Raw genomic sequence first — 26,109 nt, 5'->3', positions numbered from 1 at the left:
TATGTCTTAATTTTTACTTTCAGTTTTTATATCATGTTTAAAATTTTGTATTGATTTAGTAATATACATTACTAGTTTGACATGCATTATAATTTTCCACACTAGATAATAAAAGTCCATCTGTACTTTATAATGAAGAACACTAAGATGCAATTTTGATTTTTAGTTTAATTTTCAACAGCGAAAAACAAATACATGTAAAAAAAAACCTGACTGGTCATACAGGCTGTTACAATGCATGCCTGTCATGACCATATTCTGGCCCATGTATCGAAATTGGTAAACAAAAAAACAAGCATATGACAGAATAAATTGTTTTTGAATGTTTGGCTGTCTGATAGCAATATCATGACTAAAGGCACCACACCACTATCAGGGCTTGTAAAAGTTTTATAAAATCCACTAGCCATGGGGATCGGTGATTTAATTTTTTTTTACAATTGTGGCCGTCAAAAAAAAAAATTCATACAGCTGAAAACGTAGCATAGAGTTATACATATGAATAATAATAATATGATTATTTATAAGAGTAATACTGTGAGAAATTATTTATAAATTCATATATACACTGACAAAGTAGAAAAGTGGTTTATGGGATTTGCTTAAAAATTCAAATAGCTAAGTGTTAACAGTAAAAAAAAAAAAACCCAGTTCATCTCTTCAACCAAAAACAACAGCAGAACTTCGTATCATACACATACATGAACCTGGCACTTTTGGTTATGTACATTTTATATTAACATGTTTGTTATTAGCATTTGTGCTAAAACAAAAAATTTACTTTTTGTACCAGATTTGTTTTTTTGTTTTTTAATTCGACAGAGATGGGGTAATTTAACTGAGTGCCAGATTACAATAATCAATTTCTCTTTTGTAAGTCTAACCCTAAACCCAAGAGTATTACAGATCTCACAGTGTACTCACAAAAGGTCTAAACTTAAAGCTTTGATAGAGTCTCCCCCATGCTAATGACATGTAGATAAAGTTGGGAGATTTTGCGACAGCCTGAACTTTAAAGTTTTATAAGCATGGCTGTTGTATGATTTGTGTTGGTTGTTAAAGCATCCAGTGAAACACAGTTTAACAGTTCTGTCGTTTATGCACTGCTATCTTTCCTCTGACTCGGGCATCTTGGACTGGGCCAGTCTCTCAATATCATCAAGACTCAGGCTGGATAGACCCTTTTCAAAATCCTGAAATCACAACAAAAAGCATTTCCAGTTAAAACAGAAAGTGCAATCAAAGAAAAGAAAAAAGATAAAGTTTGTTTTGTTTAACAACACCACTAGACACATTGATGTAAGCATGTGCATGTGAAACACTTGGTAATTTTGACATATAGTCCTAGAGAGGAAACCTGATATAGCTCTGATTTATTAACCATTGGCTGTTGGATGTCAAACAAGGTAATTTTATACTCGTACATTTTTTTCATACTTTCCCATAGACAGGACAGCACATACGACAGCCTTTGATATACCAATTGAGGTGGATTGGTTATGACAGGAAAAACCCAACCAGAGAATGGGCCCACCGAGGTGATTCGATCCTAATGACACAAGCACCTCAGGTGAGTGCTGTACTGTCTTGAGCTAGATTCTGCTCCTTGGACACAAGTTGAATTAATACTGCTGAACTACAATCCTACTCCAGATGAAATAGAAATAAGAGGGAAAACGGCCCTCGCAATACCACAACAGCTATTTCTGTTTTAAGCCCCCTTCTCATCAACTTCTTCGAATATTACGGAAATTGTTTCCGACACACTCTTACCCTTTTAAACTCTAGTAGAACCAACTGTGCATCCTTTGAGGTGAAGTGTCTGTTTAAAAACACCAACAGTTTCTGCCACACTGGTGCCAAGTCAGCCACTGATAGTTCGGGAGATTTAGCGTTGTCGGAACTGGGTGTGGTCGTGGACTTCTTAATAACTAGCATCAGCTTCCCGCCATCTTTGACACTGTATTCACTCAGAACTCGTTCATCTGCATATAAAACAACAATTAAACATTTATCAAGACACCCCAGCACATTTATCTTTTACAGATGCATCACCTGTCCTCAAACTAGTACCCATGAGGACAGGTGATGTTGAAAAGAAACAGGACTATTTTTTTTTTTTTTTTTGCACATCAGCTTCCCCAATTTTTCATCTGCACATAATTTAACACACATTTATAATCAAAAAAACACAAAAAAACCCACTTCCACTTATTATTATTATTATTTAATTACACTTAATTAATTCAAGAATATCAAATTTTAAAATTGCAATTTATTGCCATTAAACAGTAATACATGTAATATCAAAAATCCTTAGCGAAAAATGTAAAGTACATAGATCTACATTGTGTATCCATTAAAACAGCAGTCAATTCTCAGTCAATATGGAGATGCCGTTTTAAATTAAACTGCATAGTTCATACAGAAATTTTCAAACCTAAATTTAGGGATTTTTTTAGGGTCAATGTAAGTAAAATTTAGGGACTAAAACTTTGCTGTCCGCCATTTGCAATGACCTTCGAACTCGACAAACAAAATATGTAGAATCCACATAGGCATAAATGTCTTTAATCGAAAAATAACTGAACAATGTGAAGAAACCTTGATCTCACCTTGAAGTGGTTTACCCAAATATAGTAACTTTTGATCCTGTATTGGAACAGACAACAATGCCGACACCTGTTGTTTGACATCTAACACTGTACTGCTTGGTGATGCCTGCAACACAAAATACAAAAAATTAAGCATTTCAGTTAATTTTCCGACTAAGGACTGGACACAACAGGCTGAACCAGCATATGCATAAGAGGTTCCGGCTGGTACCTTCTTCCATGTGCTCCTGTGGAGAAGCAGAACAGACGACCGAACATGTCATCCAAGACTGCATAAACCTTCAGCAGCTGAGGGAGACTACCTGGACAACTACAACAACTCTCCAGAAGAAGCTGTATGGCACAAGAAGTGATCTACAGAGAACCGTATCGTTTATAGTCACTGCTGGCCTCGATGTGTAGTCAACAAGCGAATGAAAAGAAGAAGCATTTCAGTGACCTTTTAGTTACAAACAATGCTAAGGTACCATAATACAACAGTAGGGATTTTGTTTTTAAGAAGGCAGTGAATCTGCCAGAAAGAAATTTTGGGGTATGGCGCTATGGAATTGAATGCAACCAGTTAACAGGGGATATTGGGGGCCTCCCCAAGAAAAACAAGAGTACCGGTGAGGTACATGATACACCTGTCAGGAGTTTGATGGAAAACCATATGATGTTCAGAATATAGACAAATTATTTCATTTATTTGTATCACAGAGACCTAGTAACTGTATTAATGTACTAATTGTACTATTATGTGCAGTAAACCATGAAAAGTAGGTCACAGTGACCTAGTAAGAATATACAATACACAGTCATCCCAAGTTGTTCCTACATGTGAGGTTTGATGGTCCTGTATGCAAGATATGGTCCGGACAAGGATTTACTGTTATGTGCAGTAGACTGTGAAAAGTAGGTCACACTGACCTAGTAATAGTATGCGACACACTACCATCCCAAGTTGTTACTACATATGAGATTTTATGGTCCTGTATGCAAGATATGGTCCGGACAAGGATTTACTGTTATGTGCAGTAGATCATGAAAAGTAGGTCACAGTGACCTAGTAATAGTATGCAAAACACGCCATCCCAAGTTGTTCCTACATGTGAGGTTTGATGGTCCTGTATGCATATGTATGCAAGACATGGTCCGGAAAAGAAAAAGTTAACAGACAGACGGATAACACAATACGACCCATCATAGACGGGCGTATAAAAATGGGTTACGTTCAGGGTTAGGGTTAAGAAAATCATACAGTAATGATAAGAGTAATTAATTTTGTCAAAAGGTTAACTTAAAAAAAATTGGGTTTGGAGCCATAAGAAACCCTGTCCTTCAAGGGCAATCACTGCCAGCTGCAAGTGAAGTTTTATGTTACTGATTTTTGCAACTGCACATTTTCCTGCCATACCCTCAGGACAGCACATACCACATACAGCCTATGTCAAGGCTTTGATGCACCAGTTAAAAGGCAATGTATGATATGGGGGGGGGGGGGTCAATTGTTGAATAATAATTTTGGGTGGGACACGGTAAAAGGGTTGCTGTGTCCTTCACTAAGACACATTATGGACTACTACCAGGCTACAACTTGCCGCACCAGTTCATGGGTCTGGTGTGGACACTGAGTCCTTCACTAAGACACATTATGGACTACTACCAAGCTACAACTTGCCGCACCAGTTCATGGGTCTGGGTGTGGACACTGAGTCCTTCACTAAGACACATTATGGACTACTACCAGGCTACAACTTGCCGCACCAGTTCATGGGTCTGGGTGTGGACACTGAGTCCTTCACTAAGACACATTATGGACTACTACCAAGCTACAACTTGCCCCACCAGTTCATGGGTCTGGGTGTGGACACTGAGTCCTTCACTAAGACACATTATGGACTACTACCAAGCTACAACTCGCCCCACCAGTTCATGGGTCTGGGTGTGGACACTGAGTCCTTCACTAAGACACATTATGGACTACTACCAAGCTACAACTTGCCCCACCAGTTCATGGGTCTGGGTGTGGACATTGAGTCCTTCACTAAGACACATTATGGACTACTACCAAGCTACAACTTGCCCCACCAGTTCATGGGTCTGGGTGTGGACATTGAGTCCTTCACTAAGACACATTATGGACTACTACCAAGCTACAACTCGCCCCACCAGTTCATGGGTCTGGGTGTGGACACTGAGTCCTTCACTAAGACACATTATGGACTACTACCAGGCTACAACTTGCCGCACCAGTTCATGGGTCTGGGTGTGGACATTGAGTCCTTCACTAAGACACATTATGGACTACTACCAGGCTACAACTTGCCCCACCAGTTCATGGGTCTGGGTGTGGACATTGAGTCCTTCACTAAGACACATTATGGACTACTACCAGGCTACAACTTGCCGCACCAGTTCATGGGTCTGGGTGTGGACAATGAGTCCTTCACTAAGACACATTATGGACTACTACCAGGCTACAACTCGCCCCACCAGTTCATGGGTCTGGGTGTGGACATTGAGTCCTTCACTAAGACACATTATGGACTACTACCAGGCTACAACTTGCCGCACCAGTTCATGGGTCTGGGTGTGGACAATGAGTCTTTCACTAAGACACATTATGGACTACTACCAAGCTACAACTCGCCCCACCAGTTCATGGGTCTGGGTGTGGACATTGAGTCCTTCACTAAGACACATTATGGACTACTACCAAGCTACAACTCGCCCCACCAGTTCATGGGTCTGGGTGTGGACATTGAGTCCTTCACTAAGACACATTATGGACTACTACTAGAGCTACAACTTGCCGCACCAGTTCATGGGTCTGGGTGTGGACATTGAGTCCTTCACTAAGACACATTATGGACTACTACCAGGCTACAACTTGCCGCACCAGTTCATGGGTGTGGGTGTGGACACGGAGTCCTTCACTAAGACACATTATGGACTACTACCAAGCTACAACTTGCCGCACCAGTTCATGGGTCTGCGTGTGGACATTGAGTTCTTCACTAAGACACATTATGGACTACTACCAAGCTACAACTCGCCCCACCAGTTCATGGGTCTGGGTGTGGACATTGAGTCCTTCACTAAGACACATTATGGATTACTACTAGAGCTACAACTTGCCGCACCAGTTCATGGGTCTGGGTGTGGACATTGAGTCCTTCACTAAGACACATTATGGACTACTACCAGGCTACAACTTGCCGCACCAGTTCATGGGTCTGGTGTGGACACTGAGTCCTTCACTAAGACACATTATGGACTACTACCAGGCTACAACTTGCCGCACCAGTTCATGGGTCTGGTGTGGACACTGAGTCCTTCACTAAGACACAATATGGACTACTACCAGGCTACAACTTGCCACACCAGTTCATGGGTGTGGTTCATTGAGTCCTTCACTAAGACACATTATGGACTACCCACCACATTTACAACTTGCCGCACCAGTCCTCATGGGTACCCATGTGGACAGGTGATGTCCTTCACTAAGAGGACATTATGGACTACTACCAGCACATCAGCTTCCCCAATTTTTCATCTGCACATAATTTAACACACATTTATAATCAAAAAAACACTAAAAAACCCACTTCCACTTATTATTATTATTATTTAATTACACTTAATTAATTCAAGGGTATCAAATTTTAAAATTGAGTCCTTCACTAAGACACATTACATGGACTACTAAAATCCAAGCTACAACTGTAAAGTACCAGATCTACATTGTGTATCCATTAAAACAGCAGTCAATTCTCAGTCAATATGGAGATGCCGTTTTAAATTAAACTGCATAGTTCATACAGAAATTTTCAAACCAAATTTAGGGATTTTTTTGTGGACAATGTAAGTAAAATTCAGGGACTAAACACATTGCTGGACGCCATTTGCAATGACCTTCGAACTCGACAAACAAGTTCATGTAGAATCCACATAGACATAAAGTCCTTCATCGAAAAATAACTGAACAATGTGAAGAAACCTTGACCAACCTACAACTCGTTTACCCAAATATAGTAACTTTTGATCCTGGGTGTGGACACAGAGTCCAATGCCGACACCTGTTGTTTGACATCTAACACTGTACTGCTTGGTGATGCCTGCAACACAAAATACAAAAAATTAAGCATTTCAGTTAATTTTCCGACTAAGGACTGGACACAACAGGCTGAACCAGCATATGCATAAGAGGTTCCGGCTGGTACCTTCTTCCATGTGCTCCTGTGGAGAAGCAGAACAGACGACCGAACATGTCATCCAAGACTGCATAAACCTTCAGCAGCTGAGGGAGACTACCTGGACAACTACAACAACTCTCCAGAAGAAGCTGTATGGCACAAGAAGTGATCTACAGAGAACCGTATCGTTTATAGTCACTGCTGGCCTCGATGTGTAGTCAACAAGCGAATGAAAAGAAGAAGCATTTCAGTGACCTTTTAGTTACAAACAATGCTAAGGTACCATAATACAACAGTAGGGATTTTGTTTTTAAGAAGGCAGTGAATCTGCCAGAAAGAAATTTTGGGTATGGCGCTATGGAATTGAATGCAACCAGTTAACAGGGGATATTGGGGGCCTCCCCAAGAAAAACAAGAGTACCGGTGAGGTACATGATACACCTGTCAGGAGTTTGATGGAAAACCATATGATGTTCAGAATATAGACAAATTATTTCATTTATTTGTATCACAGAGACCTAGTAACTGTATTAATGTACTAATTGTACTATTATGTGCAGTAAACCATGAAAAGTAGGTCACAGTGACCTAGTAAGAATATACAATACACAGTCATCCCAAGTTGTTCCTACATGTGAGGTTTGATGGTCCTGTATGCAAGATATGGTCCGGACAAGGATTTACTGTTATGTGCAGTAGACTGTGAAAAGTAGGTCACACTGACCTAGTAATAGTATGCGACACACTACCATCCCAAGTTGTTACTACATATGAGATTTTATGGTCCTGTATGCAAGATATGGTCCGGACAAGGATTTACTGTTATGTGCAGTAGATCATGAAAAGTAGGTCACAGTGACCTAGTAATAGTATGCAAAACACGCCATCCCAAGTTGTTCCTACATGTGAGGTTTGATGGTCCTGTATGCATATGTATGCAAGACATGGTCCGGAAAAGAAAAAGTTAACAGACAGACGGATAACACAATACGACCCATCATAGACGGGCGTATAAAAATGGGTTACGTTCAGGGTTAGGGTTAAGAAAATCATACAGTAATGATAAGAGTAATTAATTTTGTCAAAAGGTTAACTTAAAAAAAATTGGGTTTGGAGCCATAAGAAACCCTGTCCTTCAAGGGCAATCACTGCCAGCTGCAAGTGAAGTTTTATGTTACTGATTTTTGCAACTGCACATTTTCCTGCCATACCCTCAGGACAGCACATACCACATACAGCCTATGTCAAGGCTTTGATGCACCAGTTAAAAGGCAATGTATGATATGGGGGGGGGGGGGTCAATTGTTGAATAATAATTTGGGTGGGACACGGTAAAAGGGTTGCTGTGTCCTTCACTAAGACACATTATGGACTACTACCAGGCTACAACTTGCCGCACCAGTTCATGGGTCTGGTGTGGACACTGAGTCCTTCACTAAGACACATTATGGACTACTACCAAGCTACAACTTGCCGCACCAGTTCATGGGTCTGGGTGTGGACACTGAGTCCTTCACTAAGACACATTATGGACTACTACCAGGCTACAACTTGCCGCACCAGTTCATGGGTCTGGGTGTGGACACTGAGTCCTTCACTAAGACACATTATGGACTACTACCAAGCTACAACTTGCCCCACCAGTTCATGGGTCTGGGTGTGGACACTGAGTCCTTCACTAAGACACATTATGGACTACTACCAAGCTACAACTCGCCCCACCAGTTCATGGGTCTGGGTGTGGACACTGAGTCCTTCACTAAGACACATTATGGACTACTACCAAGCTACAACTTGCCCCACCAGTTCATGGGTCTGGGTGTGGACATTGAGTCCTTCACTAAGACACATTATGGACTACTACCAAGCTACAACTTGCCCCACCAGTTCATGGGTCTGGGTGTGGACATTGAGTCCTTCACTAAGACACATTATGGACTACTACCAAGCTACAACTCGCCCCACCAGTTCATGGGTCTGGGTGTGGACACTGAGTCCTTCACTAAGACACATTATGGACTACTACCAGGCTACAACTTGCCGCACCAGTTCATGGGTCTGGGTGTGGACATTGAGTCCTTCACTAAGACACATTATGGACTACTACCAGGCTACAACTTGCCCCACCAGTTCATGGGTCTGGGTGTGGACATTGAGTCCTTCACTAAGACACATTATGGACTACTACCAGGCTACAACTTGCCGCACCAGTTCATGGGTCTGGGTGTGGACAATGAGTCCTTCACTAAGACACATTATGGACTACTACCAGGCTACAACTCGCCCCACCAGTTCATGGGTCTGGGTGTGGACATTGAGTCCTTCACTAAGACACATTATGGACTACTACCAGGCTACAACTTGCCGCACCAGTTCATGGGTCTGGGTGTGGACAATGAGTCTTTCACTAAGACACATTATGGACTACTACCAAGCTACAACTCGCCCCACCAGTTCATGGGTCTGGGTGTGGACATTGAGTCCTTCACTAAGACACATTATGGACTACTACCAAGCTACAACTCGCCCCACCAGTTCATGGGTCTGGGTGTGGACATTGAGTCCTTCACTAAGACACATTATGGACTACTACTAGAGCTACAACTTGCCGCACCAGTTCATGGGTCTGGGTGTGGACATTGAGTCCTTCACTAAGACACATTATGGACTACTACCAGGCTACAACTTGCCGCACCAGTTCATGGGTGTGGGTGTGGACACGGAGTCCTTCACTAAGACACATTATGGACTACTACCAAGCTACAACTTGCCGCACCAGTTCATGGGTCTGCGTGTGGACATTGAGTTCTTCACTAAGACACATTATGGACTACTACCAAGCTACAACTCGCCCCACCAGTTCATGGGTCTGGGTGTGGACATTGAGTCCTTCACTAAGACACATTATGGATTACTACTAGAGCTACAACTTGCCGCACCAGTTCATGGGTCTGGGTGTGGACATTGAGTCCTTCACTAAGACACATTATGGACTACTACCAGGCTACAACTTGCCGCACCAGTTCATGGGTCTGGTGTGGACACTGAGTCCTTCACTAAGACACATTATGGACTACTACCAGGCTACAACTTGCCGCACCAGTTCATGGGTCTGGTGTGGACACTGAGTCCTTCACTAAGACACAATATGGACTACTACCAGGCTACAACTTGCCGCACCAGTTCATGGGTGTGGACATTGAGTCCTTCACTAAGACACATTATGGACTACTACCAAGCTACAACTTGCCGCACCAGTTCATGGGTCTGGGTGTGGACAATGAGTCCTTCACTAAGACACATTATGGACTACTACCAGGCTACAACTCGCCCCACCAGTTCATGGGTCTGGGTGTGGACATTGAGTCCTTCACTAAGACACATTATGGACTACTACCAGGCTACAACTTGCCGCACCAGTTCATGGGTGTGGGTGTGGACACGGAGTCCTTCACTAAGACACATTATGGACTACTACCAAGCTACAACTTGCCGCACCAGTTCATGGGTCTGCGTGTGGACATTGAGTCCTTCACTAAGACACATTATGGACTACTACCAAGCTACAACTCGCCCCACCAGTTCATGGGTCTGGGTGTGGACATTGAGTCCTTCACTAAGACACATTATGGACTACTACCAAGCTACAACTCGCCCCACCAGTTCATGGGTCTGGGTGTGGACATTGAGTCCTTCACTAAGACACATTATGGACTACTACCAAGCTACAACTCGCCCCACCAGTTCATGGGTCTGGGTGTGGACACTGAGTCCTTCACTAAGACACATTATGGACTACTACCAGGCTACAACTTGCCGCACCAGTTCATGGGTGTGGGTGTGGACACGGAGTCCTTCACTAAGACACATTATGGACTACTACCAAGCTACAACTTGCCGCACCAGTTCATGGGTCTGCGTGTGGACATTGAGTCCTTCACTAAGACACATTATGGACTACTACCAAGCTACAACTCGCCCCACCAGTTCATGGGTCTGGGTGTGGACATTGAGTCCTTCACTAAGACACATTATGGACTACTACCAAGCTACAACTCGCCCCACCAGTTCATGGGTCTGGGTGTGGACACTGAGTCCTTCACTAAGACACATTATGGACTACTACCAGGCTACAACTTGCCGCACCAGTTCATGGGTCTGGGTGTGGACATTGAGTCCTTCACTAAGACACATTATGGACTACTACCAGGCTACAACTTGCCGCACCAGTTCATGGGTGTGGGTGTGGACACGGAGTCCTTCACTAAGACACATTATGGACTACTACCAAGCTACAACTTGCCGCACCAGTTCATGGGTCTGCGTGTGGACATTGAGTCCTTCACTAAGACACATTATGGACTACTACCAAGCTACAACTCGCCCCACCAGTTCATGGGTCTGGGTGTGGACATTGAGTCCTTCACTAAGACACATTATGGACTACTACCAAGCTACAACTCGCCCCACCAGTTCATGGGTCTGGGTGTGGACACTGAGTCCTTCACTAAGACACATTATGGACTACTACCAGGCTACAACTTGCCGCACCAGTTCATGGGTCTGGGTGTGGACATTGAGTCCTTCACTAAGACACATTATGGACTACTACCAGGCTACAACTTGCCCCACCAGTTCATGGGTCTGGGTGTGGACATTGAGTCCTTCACTAAGACACATTATGGACTACTACCAGGCTACAACTTGCCGCACCAGTTCATGGGTCTGGGTGTGGACAATGAGTCCTTCACTAAGACACATTATGGACTACTACCAGGCTACAACTCGCCCCACCAGTTCATGGGTCTGGGTGTGGACATTGAGTCCTTCACTAAGACACATTATGGACTACTACCAGGCTACAACTTGCCGCACCAGTTCATGGGTCTGGGTGTGGACAATGAGTCTTTCACTAAGACACATTATGGACTACTACCAAGCTACAACTCGCCCCACCAGTTCATGGGTCTGGGTGTGGACATTGAGTCCTTCACTAAGACACATTATGGACTACTACCAAGCTACAACTCGCCCCACCAGTTCATGGGTCTGGGTGTGGACATTGAGTCCTTCACTAAGACACATTATGGACTACTACTAGAGCTACAACTTGCCGCACCAGTTCATGGGTCTGGGTGTGGACATTGAGTCCTTCACTAAGACACATTATGGACTACTACCAGGCTACAACTTGCCGCACCAGTTCATGGGTGTGGGTGTGGACACGGAGTCCTTCACTAAGACACATTATGGACTACTACCAAGCTACAACTTGCCGCACCAGTTCATGGGTCTGCGTGTGGACATTGAGTTCTTCACTAAGACACATTATGGACTACTACCAAGCTACAACTCGCCCCACCAGTTCATGGGTCTGGGTGTGGACATTGAGTCCTTCACTAAGACACATTATGAATTACTACTAGAGCTACAACTTGCCGCACCAGTTCATGGGTCTGGGTGTGGACATTGAGTCCTTCACTAAGACACATTATGGACTACTACCAGGCTACAACTTGCCGCACCAGTTCATGGGTCTGGTGTGGACACTGAGTCCTTCACTAAGACACATTATGGACTACTACCAGGCTACAACTTGCCGCACCAGTTCATGGGTCTGGTGTGGACACTGAGTCCTTCACTAAGACACAATATGGACTACTACCAGGCTACAACTTGCCGCACCAGTTCATGGGTGTGGACATTGAGTCCTTCACTAAGACACATTATGGACTACTACCAAGCTACAACTTGCCGCACCAGTTCATGGGTCTGGGTGTGGACAATGAGTCCTTCACTAAGACACATTATGGACTACTACCAGGCTACAACTCGCCCCACCAGTTCATGGGTCTGGGTGTGGACATTGAGTCCTTCACTAAGACACATTATGGACTACTACCAGGCTACAACTTGCCGCACCAGTTCATGGGTGTGGGTGTGGACACGGAGTCCTTCACTAAGACACATTATGGACTACTACCAAGCTACAACTTGCCGCACCAGTTCATGGGTCTGCGTGTGGACATTGAGTCCTTCACTAAGACACATTATGGACTACTACCAAGCTACAACTCGCCCCACCAGTTCATGGGTCTGGGTGTGGACATTGAGTCCTTCACTAAGACACATTATGGACTACTACCAAGCTACAACTCGCCCCACCAGTTCATGGGTCTGGGTGTGGACATTGAGTCCTTCACTAAGACACATTATGGACTACTACTAGAGCTACAACTCGCCCCACCAGTTCATGGGTCTGGGTGTGGACATTGAGTCCTTCACTAAGACACATTATGGACTACTACCAAGCTACAACTTGCCCCACCAGTTCATGGGTCTGGGTGTGGACATTGAGTCCTTCACTAAGACACATTATGGACTACTACCAAGCTACAACTTGCCCCACCAGTTCATGGGTCTGGGTGTGGACACTGAGTCCTTCACTAAGACACATTATGGACTACTACCAAGCTACAACTTGCCCCACCAGTTCATGGGTCTGGGTGTGGACATTGAGTCCTTCACTAAGACACATTATGGACTACTACCAAGCTACAACTTGCCCCACCAGTTCATGGGTCTGGGTGTGGACATTGAGTCCTTCACTAAGACACATTATGGACTACTACCAAGCTACAACTCGCCCCACCAGTTCATGGGTCTGGGTGTGGACACTGAGTCCTTCACTAAGACACATTATGGACTACTACCAGGCTACAACTTGCCGCACCAGTTCATGGGTCTGGGTGTGGACATTGAGTCCTTCACTAAGACACATTATGGACTACTACCAGGCTACAACTTGCCCCACCAGTTCATGGGTCTGGGTGTGGACAATGAGTCCTTCACTAAGACACATTATGGACTACTACCAGGCTACAACTTGCCGCACCAGTTCATGGGTCTGGGTGTGGACAATGAGTCCTTCACTAAGACACATTATGGACTACTACCAAGCTACAACTTGCCGCACCAGTTCATGGGTCTGGGTGTGGACAATGAGTCCTTCACTAAGACACATTATGGACTACTACTAGAGTTACAACTCGCCCCACCAGTTCATGGGTCTGGGTGTGGACAATGAGTCCTTCACTAAGACACATTATGGACTACTACCAGGCTACAACTTGCCGCACCAGTTCATGGGTCTGGGTGTGGACAATGAGTCCTTCACTAAGACACATTATGGACTACTACCAGGCTACAACTCGCCCCACCAGTTCATGGGTCTGGGTGTGGACATTGAGTCCTTCACTAAGACACATTATGGACTACTACCAGGCTACAACTTGCCGCACCAGTTCATGGGTGTGGGTGTGGACATTGAGTTCTTCACTAAGACACATTATGGACTACTACCAAGCTACAACTCGCCCCACCAGTTCATGGGTCTGGGTGTGGACATTGAGTCCTTCACTAAGACACATTATGGACTACTACTAGAGCTACAACTTGCCGCACCAGTTCATGGGTCTGGGTGTGGACATTGAGTCCTTCACTAAGACACATTATGGACTACTACCAGGCTACAACTTGCCGCACCAGTTCATGGGTGTGGGTGTGGACACGGAGTCCTTCACTAAGACACATTATGGACTACTACCAAGCTACAACTTGCCGCACCAGTTCATGGGTCTGCGTGTGGACATTGAGTTCTTCACTAAGACACATTATGGACTACTACCAAGCTACAACTCGCCCCACCAGTTCATGGGTCTGGGTGTGGACATTGAGTCCTTCACTAAGACACATTATGGACTACTACTAGAGCTACAACTTGCCGCACCAGTTCATGGGTCTGGGTGTGGACATTGAGTCCTTCACTAAGACACATTATGGACTACTACCAGGCTACAACTTGCCGCACCAGTTCATGGGTCTGGTGTGGACACTGAGTCCTTCACTAAGACACAATATGGACTACTACCAGGCTACAACTTGCCGCACCAGTTCATGGGTGTGGACATTGAGTCCTTTACTAAGACACATTATGGACTACTACCAAGCTACAACTTGCCGCACCAGTTCATGGGTCTGGGTGTGGACAATGAGTCCTTCACTAAGACACATTATGGACTACTACCAGGCTACAACTCGCCCCACCAGTTCATGGGTCTGGGTGTGGACATTGAGTCCTTCACTAAGACACATTATGGACTACTACCAGGCTACAACTTGCCGCACCAGTTCATGGGTGTGGTTGTGGACACGGAGTCCTTCACTAAGACACATTATGGACTACTACCAAGCTACAACTTGCCGCACCAGTTCATGGGTCTGCGTGTGGACATTGAGTCCTTCACTAAGACACATTATGGACTACTACCAAGCTACAACTCGCCCCACCAGTTCATGGGTCTGGGTGTGGACATTGAGTCCTTCACTAAGACACATTATGGACTACTACCAAGCTACAACTCGCCCCACCAGTTCATGGGTCTGGGTGTGGACATTGAGTCCTTCACTAAGACACATTATGGACTACTACTAGAGCTACAACTCGCCCCACCAGTTCATGGGTCTGGGTGTGGACATTGAGTCCTTCACTAAGACACATTATGGACTACTACCAAGCTACAACTTGCCCCACCAGTTCATGGGTCTGGGTGTGGACATTGAGTCCTTCACTAAGACAGATTATGGACTACTACCAAGCTACAACTCGCCCCACCAGTTCATGGGTCTGGGTGTGGACACTGAGTCCTTCACTAAGACACATTATGACTACTACCAAGCTACAACTCGCCCCACCAGTTCATGGGTCTGGGTGTGGACATTGAGTCCTTCACTAAGACACATTATGGACTACTACCAAGCTACAACTCGCCCCACCAGTTCATGGGTCTGGGTGTGGACACTGAGTCCTTCACTAAGACACATTATGGACTACTACCAGGCTACAACTTGCCGCACCAGTTCATGGGTGTGGGTGTGGACACGGAGTCCTTCACTAAGACACATTATGGACTACTACCAAGCTACAACTTGCCGCACCAGTTCATGGGTCTGCGTGTGGACATTGAGTCCTTCACTAAGACACATTATGGACTACTACCAAGCTACAACTCGCCCCACCAGTTCATGGGTCTGGGTGTGGACATTGAGTCCTTCACTAAGACACATTATGGACTACTACCAAGCTACAACTCGCCCCACCAGTTCATGGGTCTGGGTGTGGACATTGAGTCCTTCACTAAGACACATTATGGACTACTACTAGAGCTACAACTCGCCCCACCAGTTCATGGGTCTGGGTGTGGACATTGAGTCCTTCACTAAGACACATTATGGACTACTACCAAGCTACAACTTGCCCCACCAGTTCATGGGTCTGGGTGTGGACATTGAGTCCTTCACTAAGACACATTATGGACTACTACCAAGCTACAACTTGCCCCACCAGTTCATGGGTCTGGGTGTGGACACTGAGTCCTTCACTAAGACACATTATGGACTACTACCAAGCTACAACTTGCCCCACCAGTTCATGGGTCTGGGTGTGGACATTGAGTCCTTCACTAAGACACATTATGGACTACTACCAAGCTACAACTTGCCCCACCAGTTCATGGGTCTGGGTGTGGACATTGAGTCCTTCACTAAGACACATTATGGACTACTACCAAGCTACAACTCGCCCCACCAGTTCATGGGTCTGGGTGTGGACACTGAGTCCTTCACTAAGACACATTATGGACTACTACCAGGCTACAACTTGCCGCACCAGTTCATGGGTCTGGGTGTGGACATTGAGTCCTTCACTAAGACACATTATGGACTACTACCAGGCTACAACTTGCCCCACCAGTTCATGGGTCTGGGTGTGGACAATGAGTCCTTCACTAAGACACATTATGGACTACTACCAGGCTACAACTTGCCGCACCAGTTCATGGGTCTGGGTGTGGACAATGAGTCCTTCACTAAGACACATTATGGACTACTACCAAGCTACAACTTGCCGCACCAGTTCATGGGTCTGGGTGTGGACACCGAGTCCTTCACTAAGACACATTATGGACTACTACCAAGCTACAACTCGCCCCACCAGTTCATGGGTCTGGGTGTGGACATTGAGTCCTTCACTAAGACACATTATGGACTACTACCAAGCTACAACTTGCCCCACCAGTTCATGGGTCTGGGTGTGGACATTGAGTCCTTCACTAAGACACATTATGGACTACTACCAAGCTACAACTCGCCCCACCAGTTCATGGGTCTGGGTGTGGACACTGAGTCCTTCACTAAGACACATTATGGACTACTACCAGGCTACAACTTGCCGCACCAGTTCATGGGTGTGGGTGTGGACACGGAGTCCTTCACTAAGACACATTATGGACTACTACCAAGCTACAACTTGCCGCACCAGTTCATGGGTCTGCGTGTGGACATTGAGTCCTTCACTAAGACACATTATGGACTACTACCAAGCTACAACTCGCCCCACCAGTTCATGGGTCTGGGTGTGGACATTGAGTCCTTCACTAAGACACATTATGGACTACTACCAAGCTACAACTCGCCCCACCAGTTCATGGGTCTGGGTGTGGACATTGAGTCCTTCACTAAGACACATTATGGACTACTACTAGAGCTACAACTCGCCCCACCAGTTCATGGGTCTGGGTGTGGACATTGAGTCCTTCACTAAGACACATTATGGACTACTACCAAGCTACAACTTGCCCCACCAGTTCATGGGTCTGGGTGTGGACATTGAGTCCTTCACTAAGACACATTATGGACTACTACCAAGCTACAACTTGCCCCACCAGTTCATGGGTCTGGGTGTGGACACTGAGTCCTTCACTAAGACACATTATGGACTACTACCAAGCTACAACTTGCCCCACCAGTTCATGGGTCTGGGTGTGGACATTGAGTCCTTCACTAAGACACATTATGGACTACTACCAAGCTACAACTTGCCCCACCAGTTCATGGGTCTGGGTGTGGACATTGAGTCCTTCACTAAGACACATTATGGACTACTACCAAGCTACAACTCGCCCCACCAGTTCATGGGTCTGGGTGTGGACACTGAGTCCTTCACTAAGACACATTATGGACTACTACCAGGCTACAACTTGCCGCACCAGTTCATGGGTCTGGGTGTGGACATTGAGTCCTTCACTAAGACACATTATGGACTACTACCAGGCTACAACTTGCCCCACCAGTTCATGGGTCTGGGTGTGGACAATGAGTCCTTCACTAAGACACATTATGGACTACTACCAGGCTACAACTTGCCGCACCAGTTCATGGGTCTGGGTGTGGACAATGAGTCCTTCACTAAGACACATTATGGACTACTACCAAGCTACAACTTGCCGCACCAGTTCATGGGTCTGGGTGTGGACAATGAGTCCTTCACTAAGACACATTATGGACTACTACCAAGCTACAACTCGCCCCACCAGTTCATGGGTCTGGGTGTGGACATTGAGTCCTTCACTAAGACACATTATGGACTACTACCAGGCTACAACTTGCCCCACCAGTTCATGGGTCTGGGTGTGGACAATGAGTCCTTCACTAAGACACATTATGGACTACTACCAGGCTACAACTCGCCCCACCAGTTCATGGGTCTGGGTGTGGACATTGAGTCCTTCACTAAGACACATTATGGACTACTACCAGGCTACAACTTGCCGCACCAGTTCATGGGTCTGGGTGTGGACATTGAGTCCTTCACTAAGACACATTATGGACTACTACCAAGCTACAACTCGCCCCACCAGTTCATGGGTCTGGGTGTGGACATTGAGTCCTTCACTAAGACACATTATGGACTACTACCAGAGCTACAACTTGCCGCACCAGTTCATGGGTCTGGGTGTGGACATTGAGTCCTTCACTAAGACACATTATGGACTACTACCAGGCTACAACTTGCCGCACCAGTTCATGGGTCTGGGTGTGGACACGGAGTCCTTCACTAAGACACATTATGGACTACTACCAAGCTACAACTTGCCGCACCAGTTCATGGGTCTGGGTGTGGACATTGAGTCCTTCACTAAGACACATTATGGACTACTACCAAGCTACAACTCGCCCCACCAGTTCATGGGTCTGGGTGTGGACATTGAGTCCTTCACTAAGACACATTATGGACTACTACCAGAGCTACAACTTGCCCCACCAGTTCATGGGTCTGGGTGTGGACATTGAGTCCTTCACTAAGACACATTATGGACTACTACCAGGCTACAACTTGCCGCACCAGTTCATGGGTCTGGGTGTGGACACTGAGTCCTTCACTAAGACACATTATGGACTACTACCAGGCTACAACTTGCCGCACCAGTTCATGGGTGTGGGTGTGGACATTGAGTCCTTCACTAAGACACATTATGGACTACTACCAAGCTACAACTTGCCGCACCAGTTCATGGGTCTGGGTGTGGACATTGAGTCCTTCACTAAGACACATTATGGACTACTACCAAGCTACAACTCGCCCCACCAGTTCATGGGTCTGGGTGTGGACATTGAGTCCTTCACTAAGACACATTATGGACTACTACCAGGCTACAACTTGCCGCACCAGTTCATGGGTGTGGGTGTGGACACGGAGTCCTTCACTAAGACACATTATGGACTACTACCAAGCTACAACTTGCCGCACCAGTTCATGGGTCTGCGTGTGGACATTGAGTCCTTCACTAAGACACATTATGGACTACTACCAAGCTACAACTCGCCCCACCAGTTCATGGGTCTGGGTGTGGACATTGAGTCCTTCACTAAGACACATTATGGACTACTACCAAGCTACAACTCGCCCCACCAGTTCATGGGTCTGGGTGTGGACATTGAGTCCTTCACTAAGACACATTATGGACTACTACTAGAGCTACAACTCGCCCCACCAGTTCATGGGTCTGGGTGTGGACATTGAGTCCTTCACTAAGACACATTATGGACTACTACCAAGCTACAACTTGCCCCACCAGTTCATGGGTCTGGGTGTGGACATTGAGTCCTTCACTAAGACACATTATGGACTACTACCAAGCTACAACTCGCCCCACCAGTTCATGGGTCTGGGTGTGGACACTGAGTCCTTCACTAAGACACATTATGGACTACTACCAAGCTACAACTCGCCCCACCAGTTCATGGGTCTGGGTGTGGACATTGAGTCCTTCACTAAGACACATTATGGACTACTACCAAGCTACAACTTGCCCCACCAGTTCATGGGTCTGGGTGTGGACATTGAGTCCTTCACTAAGACACATTATGGACTACTACCAAGCTACAACTCGCCCCACCAGTTCATGGGTCTGGGTGTGGACATTGAGTCCTTCACTAAGACACATTATGGACTACTACCAGCTACAACTTGCCGCACCAGTTCATGGGTCTGGGTGTGGACACTGAGTCCTTCACTAAGACACATTATGGACTACTACCAGAGCTACAACTTGCCCATTGACCAGTTCATGGGTCTGGGTGTGGACAATGAGTCCTTCACTAAGACACATTATGGACTACTACCAGGATTCTACAACTTAGCCTGCACCAGTTCATGGGTCTGGGGTGGGTGTATAAAATTATAAGATGGAATTACAAAATATTTATGTTACATATTTTTTTATGATTCGAGTTGAATCACTAAAATATAGCTAAATTAATGGACTTCCTACCATATTTTATATTTTGGGATTCACTGTCAATTTTTAAAACCAGTTCATGGGTCTGGGTGTGGACAATGAGTCCTTCACTAAGACACATTATGGACTACTACCAGGCTACAACTCTTGCCCCACCAGTTCATGGGTCTGGGTGTGGACATATGAGTCCTTCACTAAGACACATTATGGACTACTACCAATGCTACAACTTGTGACCGCACCAGTTCATGGGTCTGGGTGTGGACATTGAGTTAATTCACTAAGACACATTATGGCATACTACAGATACTCCCCACTGGAACCCCAATAATATTTCAGGACTCAAACTTAAGAATTTGTCTAGCATTTGAAAAAGAAATTGCCCCACCAGTTCATGGGTCTGGGTGTGGACATTGAGTCCTTCACTAAGACACATTTTGGACTGTTACTAGAGCTACAACTTGCCGCACCAGTTCATGGGTCTGGGTGTGGACATTGAGTCCTTCACTAAGACACATTATGGACTACTACCAGGCTACAACTTGCCGCACCAGTTCATGGGTGTGGGTGTGGACACGGAGTCCTTCACTAAGACACATTATGGACTACTACCAAGCTACAACTTGCCGCACCAGTTCATGGGTCTGCGTGTGGACATTGAGTTCTTCACTAAGACACATTATGGACTACTACCAAGCTACAACTCGCCCCACCAGTTCATGGGTCTGGGTGTGGACATTGAGTCCTTCACTAAGACACATTATGGACTACTACTAGAGCTACAACTTGCCGCACCAGTTCATGGGTCTGGGTGTGGACATTGAGTCCTTCACTAAGACACATTATGGACTACTACCAGGCTACAACTTGCCGCACCAGTTCATGGGTCTGGTGTGGACACTGAGTCCTTCACTAAGACACAATATGGACTACTACCAGGCTACAACTTGCCGCACCAGTTCATGGGTGTGGACATTGAGTCCTTTACTAAGACACATTATGGACTACTACCAAGCTACAACTTGCCGCACCAGTTCATGGGTCTGGGTGTGGACAATGAGTCCTTCACTAAGACACATTATGGACTACTACCAGGCTACAACTCGCCCCACCAGTTCATGGGTCTGGGTGTGGACATTGAGTCCTTCACTAAGACACATTATGGACTACTACCAGGCTACAACTTGCCGCACCAGTTCATGGGTGTGGTTGTGGACACGGAGTCCTTCACTAAGACACATTATGGACTACTACCAAGCTACAACTTGCCGCACCAGTTCATGGGTCTGCGTGTGGACATTGAGTCCTTCACTAAGACACATTATGGACTACTACCAAGCTACAACTCGCCCCACCAGTTCATGGGTCTGGGTGTGGACATTGAGTCCTTCACTAAGACACATTATGGACTACTACCAAGCTACAACTCGCCCCACCAGTTCATGGGTCTGGGTGTGGACATTGAGTCCTTCACTAAGACACATTATGGACTACTACTAGAGCTACAACTCGCCCCACCAGTTCATGGGTCTGGGTGTGGACATTGAGTCCTTCACTAAGACACATTATGGACTACTACCAAGCTACAACTCGCCCCACCAGTTCATGGGTCTGGGTGTGGACATTGAGTCCTTCACTAAGACAGATTATGGACTACTACCAAGCTACAACTCGCCCCACCAGTTCATGGGTCTGGGTGTGGACACTGAGTCCTTCACTAAGACACATTATGACTACTACCAAGCTACAACTCGCCCCACCAGTTCATGGGTCTGGGTGTGGACATTGAGTCCTTCACTAAGACACATTATGGACTACTACCAAGCTACAACTCGCCTCACCAGTTCATGGGTCTGGGTGTGGACATTGAGTCCTTCACTAAGACACATTATGACTACTACCAAGCTACAACTCGCCCCACCAGTTCATGGGTCTGGATGTGGACATTGAGTCCTTCATTAAGACACATTATGGACTACTACCAAGCTACAACTTGCCCCACCAGTTCATGGGTCTGGTGTGGACACTGAGTCCTTCACTAAGACACATTATGGACTACTACTAGAGCTACTCCTGCCCATTGAAAATGAACATTTTAGTGATCTTGAAAAATAACGCCCCAAAAAGACCAAATAATTTTGCCTAGTTATTTATATGCAGCGAATTTAACAGGATTCTAATCACCTTAGTCCTGCATACCCAAAATTTTGGATTGGAAGTATAAAATTATAAGATGGAATTACAAAATATTTATGTTACATATTTTTTTATGATTCGAGTTGAATCTTTATTTTTAAAATATAGCTAAATTCAATGCCCGATTTCCATTTCATATTTTATATTTTGGGATTCACTGTCAATTTTTAAAAAACAATATCAGCAAAACATGAGAAACTGAACTTGACCTGTGTAGTTTATATCAATTAACCCTGGATAAATCAAAAGACCAAGACTAAGATGAAAAGACAAAATGATGAGGCATCTTGTTAAGTTATTTACGGTAATTTTCTTGAGCTGGCCTGGTGCTTATACATTTATCAGACTCAAAACTCTTAATAGAATTCAATCTAATGCCATGACAATGCCATACAAATTATATGCATGTGACATCAATGAGATTTGAGTCTAGACTTTAAAAGGTTTAATGCACAGACCCAGGTCTGCAAGCATTTAACAGATACTCCCCACTGGAACCCCAATAATATTTCAGGACTCAAACTTAAGAATTTGTCACCCATAGCATTTTGAAAAAGAAATTGTGGTGGGTAAAATGGCCCACCAACGGCTATTTTGAGCCTGTTTACAGCATTTCTTTTTAAAAATGACTTTTTCACAATATTTCATTGTTCTGTTCATGTGCCGGTTACGCAACTTTAAAATCACAAGAACCGCCAATCGGTTACGTGGTGAACAATTACATTCTAAAATTAAAAGTACCATATATCAGTAATGAAAGTAAAGATCAGTTTATATGTTTTTAAATACATTTGAACCACCAATATAGCACAGAACTGTAATGCTTTAGGATTAGGTAGGTCTAACTCATCGGTTACGAGAACTATATTCACGTAACCAAACAATCGGTTACCTAAGTAAAACTCATGTGAACTGATTTCCGGTTACCAAACATTTTGAAATATTGTCCCCTGCTTTTGCAGGAAATAAACATGACCAAAAGGCTATTTTGTTGCATGTCGACATATTTCAAATGTACGAATGTTAAATATTGGCAGATCATGTACACCAGTTGTGTTTGTTTTACTGTCGTTGAGGAGTTTTACCAACAGTAATTTACCACATCTTGCACTTTATTTCAGGGTTTCTAGAATTTATATAAAATCCACTAGCCATGGGATCAGTGATTTCAAAAATTTACTAGCCACAATTAAAAATTCACTAGGCCTAATTTACTTTAAGTTAATACAATTTTACAAAATAATAGTATAAATCAAATATGTTACCTAAAGAGAGAGCTATAGCTATGTGTGTGTGTGGGGGGGGGGGGGGGGGTCAGTATATTTATCTTTACAAAATAAACAACTGCAACAATTGACCCAAAAAAAATTCACTAGCCGTCAGGCATGGCAATAGTAGTTATTTATTAGCCCAACATTGAATATCACTAGCCATGGGAGTGGGGCTACCATAATCTAGAAGCCCTGTGTTGTTTGGAGGCATCTATAGGCTTGAGCTATATGAGCGTCAAACACTGCTCTTCAAATTCTAATCTCTTTTATATTTTCATGTCTCAGTTCATGAAGACATAAGAAATGTAGTTTTTTAAAATAATAATTAAAAAATTAATTTGCTCATTTGGTATCTACAGCACTCTCCTAAAGTGTCTGGGTTCAGTGTTTCTATCAGAATTTGTTTTTGAGTATGGTGTTATGGAATTGAATGCAACGAGTCAACAGGGGGTATGGGGGTGGGGGGGGCCTTCCTCATAAAGAAAATGGGTTACGTTTAGGTTTAGGGTTAAGAAAATCATTCAGTAATGATAAGAGTAATTTGATTTGTCAAAAGGTTAACTTAAAAGAAAGAAAAAATCTACAAGAAATTTTGGGTATGGCACCATACCCACTTTATCCTCTGGTAGAAACCCTGGGGTTCAAGGATCAAATCCTCAAATTCCTCTCAGAGGACCCTTTATTTGATTAGGTTCCCCGCCCCAACCAGTGACCCATGACTAGTATATACCAAAAGCCATGTTATACATATATGTGCTGTACTATCTGTGGAAAAGGGCATATAATTTATAAAAGATCCTTTGCCAGTAGTAGGTTTTCTGTTAAAGACTATATGTCACTATTATAAAAAAATTGACATCCAACAGCTGATGATGAATTAGGCCTAATCAATGTGCTCTAGTGATGACATAAAACAAAAGACACTTATCCTGTAGCATATAAGATCGTTGACTGTCATTCTTGGCACCCTTATTTTGGCTTCGTACACAATAAATATAACATATCCAGTGGTAAGTACTATTTATGAAATATGGATTTGAAGTTAATATACAGTAAAATATGTTATATTTATTGTGTACGAAGCTAAAACATAGAACAGGTGCTAAAAGTTACCGTCGTTAACCTAATTTAGCCAGTTTGCTTGATATAATAATAATAAAAAATGTTTTATTTAATGATGCACTCAACATATTTTAATATATGGTTAAATGGCGTCAGACACATGGTTAAGGACAACACAGATATTGAGAGAGAAAACCTGCTGTTGCCACTACTATTTTCCGTACATTCTACACTACTACTGTTGCTACTCTTTTCAATTATCAGCAAGGGATCTTTTATATGCACCATCCCACAGACAGGGTAGTACATATCACAGCCTTTGATATACCAGTCGTGGTTCACTGGCTGGAACAAGAAATATCTCAATGGGCTCACCGAAGGGGATCAATCCCAGACCGACCACACATTGAGCGAGCGCTTTACCACTGAGCTACGTCCCCCACCCCCACCCCCACCCCCGATATAATAATAATTGCATAATTGTAAACAATTTATATTGACGAACAAATTTTTGAATTTTTAAATTACAATGATCAGTTTCAATAAACCCACATGTATGGTACTTAGTTTAATATTCCAGAGGTTTGTATATATACCCGTAAATGCAACTGAAATAACAATTTCTCGATAAAAAAAACAACCATTTTCTGAATTTGGAAATTAAAAATATTAAATAAAAATTGTCCCCAGTCAATAATATTGTACTGTACATGAAATACATAAAATACTTGTACATAAAACCACCTACAGCAATGGAACATTCTTCACCATTTAACACCTTTACTGTCAAATGCATGTTTCGTTTTTAAAAATACGAATTTGCAATGCCTGTTTCGCCTCTTGATAATTAACAGGAAACACGTCTTTCTTGGGGATTTCCTAGTATACGCACGAATATGAAAGTACTGAATAAGTGAGCAGTCCATCAATCTGTGTACCGTGAAAATGTTTCTCGGGGTTCCTAAAATATAATAAACCAAAACCAAAACAAACAAAACAAAACAAAAACACAAAGAAAACAAAAAGCAATAACATACCTAGAAATAGTATTATGTTTAGGCCAATGTGAATTTATATTTCTATAGAACACCTAAATATAATGTACTATTTCGTTTGTTTTTTCAATGCGCACTAACATTTACGTGAGAAG

At 44.1% G+C, this 26,109-nt stretch overlaps 1 protein-coding gene across 1 annotated transcript; it reads right to left on the bottom strand.

Annotated features, from left to right (window-relative positions):
• LOC121390492 (ubiquitin-like protein 4A) lies at positions 1–25,823 on the bottom strand. The gene is made up of 4 exons (XM_041522325.1): positions 25,708–25,823; positions 2,616–2,721; positions 1,774–1,985; positions 1–1,193 (listed from the first exon to the last, which is right to left on the bottom strand). The coding sequence occupies exons 1-4, from the start codon at positions 25,753–25,755 to the stop codon at positions 1,107–1,109; spliced, it is 453 nt and encodes a 150-aa protein (XP_041378259.1). The 5' UTR covers positions 25,756–25,823; the 3' UTR covers positions 1–1,106.
• Between the last annotated feature and the right edge of the window lie 286 nt (positions 25,824–26,109).

Source organism: Gigantopelta aegis, chromosome 3 (assembly GCF_016097555.1).
Source record: "Gigantopelta aegis isolate Gae_Host chromosome 3, Gae_host_genome, whole genome shotgun sequence".
Lineage (NCBI taxonomy): Eukaryota > Metazoa > Mollusca > Gastropoda > Neomphalida > Peltospiridae > Gigantopelta > Gigantopelta aegis.
The sequence above is the reverse complement of the archived record's forward strand: the minus strand, read 5'-3'. Positions and strand labels throughout refer to the sequence as shown.